This window comes from Rutidosis leptorrhynchoides, chromosome 4 (assembly GCF_046630445.1).
Source record: "Rutidosis leptorrhynchoides isolate AG116_Rl617_1_P2 chromosome 4, CSIRO_AGI_Rlap_v1, whole genome shotgun sequence".
Taxonomy (NCBI): domain Eukaryota; kingdom Viridiplantae; phylum Streptophyta; class Magnoliopsida; order Asterales; family Asteraceae; genus Rutidosis; species Rutidosis leptorrhynchoides.
Window position 1 is genome coordinate 126317888 of NC_092336.1, and position 2342 is coordinate 126320229.

Genomic DNA, 2342 nt, shown 5'->3' on the forward strand with positions numbered 1-2342 from the left:
ATCCTTAATGAAGCGTCGGTAAAAACCGACGTGTCCTAGGAAAATCCTTACCACTCTTAGAGTGCTCCCAACCATGACACAATGTCTTCCAGGACTAACCAACCATTCAGCGCCACATCAGCACCTCCATCTCACTTCCTTCCCAGGACTAAACCCAGGACTAAACACTCCCAACAAAGACACTCCTCCTTCCATTTTTTTATTTTCTTTTTGAATTATTTTATATTATCAAAAATTACAATTATTTAAATAAAACTAAACTTTTATTAAAAATTTAAAAACATTACAATAATTCAAATAAAAAAGTACATTAAAATAAGAAATACAATTAAAATAAAAATACAATTAAAAATAAAATTACATTAAAACATCAATTAAAACACCTATTCTTCATCGTCGTCTTCTTGATCTTCTTGGTGATCTTCTTCATCCTCGTCATCGGGAATGTGTGAAGGTCCGGCGTCTTCTTGGTTGTTTGGATTTCTTGTTGGATCATGTCGTATGCGATAATTTGGTGGAAGATTATGTATGTGTTCTACAAGCATATGTTTTAGTAGTTGATGAATGCCCGCTTCTCTTATTTCCGCGTCCACTCGCATATGCACTTCAACCCTTTCTTGGAATGATCTCGTAGGTCGTCGAACCAGATGATAATTCTCCTCGAGTCCACAAAATGCACGGCCGTTGTCCTCGGTTATCATATTATTTAATATCACACATGACAACAAAATCCTTCTAATTTTGCGGATATAATAAGGTCGTGCCGGACGTTGAACAATTTGCCATCGGCCTTGTAGTATTCCAAATGCTCGTTCAATATCTTTTCTTGCCGATTCTTGATACCTTTTGAATTTTTTTTGTTTCGGGTCTATCGAATTTTTGAACGACTTAACTATTCTAGACCATTCCGGGTAAATTCCATCCGCCAAATAATAACCCTTAGTAAACGTACATCCGTTAACCGTATACGTACATGGTGGTGCTTCACCGGCTAATAACTCACTAAACAAGTCGGATTGATTTAGCACGTTGATATCATTGTTTGATCCGGCAGTTCCAAAAAACGCATGCCAAAACCATCCATCATATGATGCTACCGCTTCAAGCATAATTGACGGGTAACCATGGTCACCTCGTGTATAATGACCCTTCCAACGTGCCGGACAATTTCTCCATCTCCAATGCATACAATCAATACTTCCTAACATCCCCAGAAAACCATGTATTTGAGCATGTTTAGTGGTCAAACGTTGCACATCTTGTGCAGTTGGTCGTCTCAAATATTCGGGACCGTACAAGTGGAAAATACATTTGCAAAAATTGTTTAAACAATCATATGAGGTTTGTTCACCCATATGCAAATACTCATTAAAAACATCGGCCGAAGCGGCATAAGCTAGTTGACGTATGGCGGATGTTACTTTTTGAACAATATTAAAACCAAGTAATCCGGTAGCATCACGTTTTTGAATAAAATAACTAAAATATTTAGGAACCGGAGTTTGAGAAAAGTTCAATATACCTTGACAAATACAAAGAAATAGAGGTTTGCTCATTCAATAACGATTACGAAAATAATCGTCCGGAAATGTGGGATTGTCGGAGAAATAATCATTCCATAAAGCCAATGCACGACCCTGACGATCTCTATGTAAATATCTTCTAGGTGCCCGTGGTATTTGTTCTACTTCTTCGTTATCACTTAATTCATCTAGCACGTCAATGGCTTCGAGTGCTCGATTCGTAGTCGTATTTCTGATCGATAATACCATATTTACGTCGGGCTCGGAGTCGGAACTCATTTTGTTTATTTTTGAGTATAAAAATGATGAATGGGGTAGAAAATATGAAATGATAGTGTATGTTTGTGTATATAAAATGAGTTGTTTGGTGTGTGTATATATAGTGTAAAAAAGAAGGAAAAAAAAAACTAGCCGTTCAACTAGCCGTTATGTGTATTTTTAAATTTTTTTTTTTTTTTTGTTTTCCTCTCCCAATTCCGTCCACAAAAATGCTCAACATAGTAAAAAAGCAGGGCGAGATAGGCTGGACGCGACCTGGCCTGAAGGTGGGCGGAAGTGGTGCCAACGGCGCCCAGGGTGGGCGAGCCTGGGCGGTGGCCCTGGGCTAAACGTTGGGAGCGCTCTTACTGTGGTAGGTTCTGGAAGTTTAGTAATGGTCTCAATCTTAGCCTTATCAACTTCTATTCCTGCTTTTGAAATCTTATGTCCTAAAACTATCCCTTCTTTAACCATGAAGTGACATTTTCCCAATTTAGAACAAAATTTGACTCTTCACACCGGGTGAGCATCTTGTCAAGGTTTGAAAGGCACGAGTCAAAG

The 2342-nt window shown here is 38.3% G+C and overlaps 1 protein-coding gene across 1 annotated transcript; it reads right to left on the reverse strand.

The window, feature by feature from the left end:
- Positions 1–383: 383 nt before the first annotated feature.
- LOC139840986 (uncharacterized) lies at positions 384–1772 on the reverse strand. Its single transcript, XM_071831223.1, has 2 exons — positions 1571–1772; positions 384–1522 (listed from the first exon to the last, which is right to left on the reverse strand). Exons 1-2 carry the CDS (start codon positions 1770–1772, stop codon positions 384–386), a joined length of 1341 nt encoding a protein of 446 aa, XP_071687324.1.
- Between the last annotated feature and the right edge of the window lie 570 nt (positions 1773–2342).